The sequence below is a fragment of the Amblyomma americanum genome, chromosome 3 (assembly GCF_052857255.1).
Source record: "Amblyomma americanum isolate KBUSLIRL-KWMA chromosome 3, ASM5285725v1, whole genome shotgun sequence".
Taxonomy (NCBI): domain Eukaryota; kingdom Metazoa; phylum Arthropoda; class Arachnida; order Ixodida; family Ixodidae; genus Amblyomma; species Amblyomma americanum.
The window spans coordinates 103149716-103152264 of record NC_135499.1 but is presented as its reverse complement, the minus strand read 5'-3'; the positions used below and the strand labels follow the sequence as shown (position 1 = coordinate 103152264).

Sequence of the window (2549 nt, the reverse complement as noted above, 5' to 3'; positions counted from 1 at the left end):
CAACCCATACCACAGGCGTCAAATCGCTGTTTTGAATGTCAGAAAAGCATTATAAAGAAACTGGCAGCTCTTGCTGTATTGTCTTTGGTAAACGACGGGGCTTGAATCAACTGAAGACCACGCTTCCGCTATAAGACGGCCATCATAATGCTCCACACCGCTATCAATATTTATTGTTCCCTGTACGGGTTACAATTTTTACGGTACACGACATTGCAGACTTGAAGATAGCTGCTATCTTAGGCCTGCCTGACTTGTGCTCCCTTTTGAGGTGAAGGCGTCGCTCGAAGCGAAATACTTAATTTTGAAGCAACCTCGGACTCTGAGAAGTAGTGCAGGGCAACGTCGGTTGCCACAGCAAAAAAGCTCAAACTGCCATGACTAATCAAACCCTTTACCTTTTACTCATCACAATCACATGTCTGTTTACGAGGACTAAAGGGACTTCACCCTACATGAAATATACAACATTTTCATTTGCAGGTGTTCTGGAAGAAGTTGAGACAGCGATATTAGAGGGATGGTGTCTTTTGACCGAGGAAGAATTGTTTATTTTTAAAGTTTTTATACGCGTGGCTTTGAAATTCTATTAACTTCTAATTATCCGCTTTTCTTCCAGCTTTTCTTGATGCCTTTCTTGATTGCTTTGTCAACTTCAATTCCCACACCGGTAGATACTCCCGCTGTGATGGCGGCCGCCGCGATGGCCTTCAGCAAAACAATGATGAAGTACTGCTCTGTGTCGTCACTTCCCGCCAAGGAGGTGTTCAGGGTCTGAAGAGCGTTCAAGGCGCTATCCCGCTCTTCCGCATTAGCGAAGGATAGCTCGCCTTGTAGTAGCTTGCCCAGCGTTAGCATGGTTTCTCCCGTCTTCTTGAGAGGCGACGACTCATCCCCTGGGGGAAAAAATGCATTCCTTGCTGCACCTCCAAACAACGAATAATGCAATGATGGCCTTCCTGAGACTAAGCACAGAATTTACTTCCAGGTAAAACTTTTTTAGCACCGATATGTATTACAAATCAATGGGGAGACCACCTGGGGTTATAATCAACGGCCCAACACCGATTCGACTACGTAGATTTGACAATAGGGTTTACATGAACTAATCTGCTTTGTTCTTTGCCGTGACAATACACTGTCACTGACACCACACAATAATGTTCTGATCGTAAGGAAAGCCGAGAAACGTCCATTGTAGCATGACGCAGAGGTACAGAGAGTGCGGTGCAGAAAGTATGGCACGATCTATATATAGAGAACGGGAATGCTGCTGGTTCCGAGTAATTCAATCGGTGTTAGTATAACAGCTAACAGAATACAAGTTGTGTTCCTATATTCGTAGAAGACGTGACTAGCAGCTGAAAGCCTTGACATTATTCGCTCGAGACACAACGCCAACACTTCGATATGTGTTTTTATCTGAAAAGTTCGGCGCAATATAACGCACTGGAAAAGTTAGACCTAAATCGTGCCAAATCGCAGTACATTTCGAGTAGCAAACGGCAGGCGAGTATAAAAAGATCAATGAATTATTTACGCCTGATAGCATTCATATGCGCCCACCAGTGTGTTCTGGCTCACTATCATGTCACATGTTTATTAGGCGCATAGGTGCAGCACATTGTATGGTACTGGGTCATATTTTGAGGCACTGCTTCTTTAATCCCTTCAGGTTTAGTACAATGGAAATCAAGAATGTATCGAGCCTTCTTGTTAGATGGAGAAAGAAGGTTAAGTTTTGCTTCAAAATAACTGCACCTTGCGTTTTTCAAAAATGGCATGCCCAAGTTCCAGCTTCATTGAAGCGGAGTCATTCAGGTAACAGTGGAGAAACACTTACGTTTGGTATTTTTGAGGACTTAAACAGCTTCAAGAATAGTTAAGCCATGCCTTACCTTTCGGTGAAGCAGGCTTCTTGAGATCATTAAAGGGGCCTCTGCGATTTAAAAGTGAAGACAGTATGTTGACAAGCATGAACATGTAAAGAGTCAAATAGCAATAACTGAAAAAACGTTTACTTACAGAGTAGCGGCAACTGTTTTGTGTGGCGCAGACATGAAAATATAAGAAAAATAAATATAAATTGCCGGTCTCAAAACGAAAATTCGATATAAAGGAAGGACTATAAACTTCACATCTCGTTGTCTGTCTTCCATGTGCCCTGTTACAGAAAGATTGCATGGGGTTCTCAATGGTCGCTTATAAGCTGCTGCTGTGCCGCGCTTCCTCTAGGTGGAGCTCAGTGCGCAAAACTTTACCGCTATCCTACCCTACCGTACGCTACGCTACCCTGAAACGCAAATATGAATAATAATAGCTGGCGAGATGCCTAAATTCTTTCAATGCACATAATTAGTGTGCTGATGTCGTGATAGCTGTAGAACATGACATTCGGGTTCGCAGACAAAGCTGGCTGCTGAGCTGGCGCACACGGAAGCTGAATTTAGATGAGCACGAAAGGTAAGAAGACGAAAACCACAGTTGTGCAAGAAATTTCTTTCATTTCAATCAGCCTTAGGGCATCATAATAAGCCAGTGCTGTTTTT

The 2549-nt window shown here is 43.3% G+C and overlaps 1 protein-coding gene across 1 annotated transcript; it reads right to left on the bottom strand.

Annotated features, from left to right (window-relative positions):
- Nucleotides 1-373: 373 nt before the first annotated feature.
- Nucleotides 374-2124, bottom strand: LOC144124768 (uncharacterized). Its single transcript, XM_077657639.1, has 3 exons — nt 2026-2124; nt 1899-1939; nt 374-896 (listed from the first exon to the last, which is right to left on the bottom strand). The coding sequence occupies exons 1-3, from the start codon at nt 2058-2060 to the stop codon at nt 601-603; spliced, it is 372 nt and encodes a 123-aa protein (XP_077513765.1). The 5' UTR covers nt 2061-2124; the 3' UTR covers nt 374-600.
- Between the last annotated feature and the right edge of the window lie 425 nt (nt 2125-2549).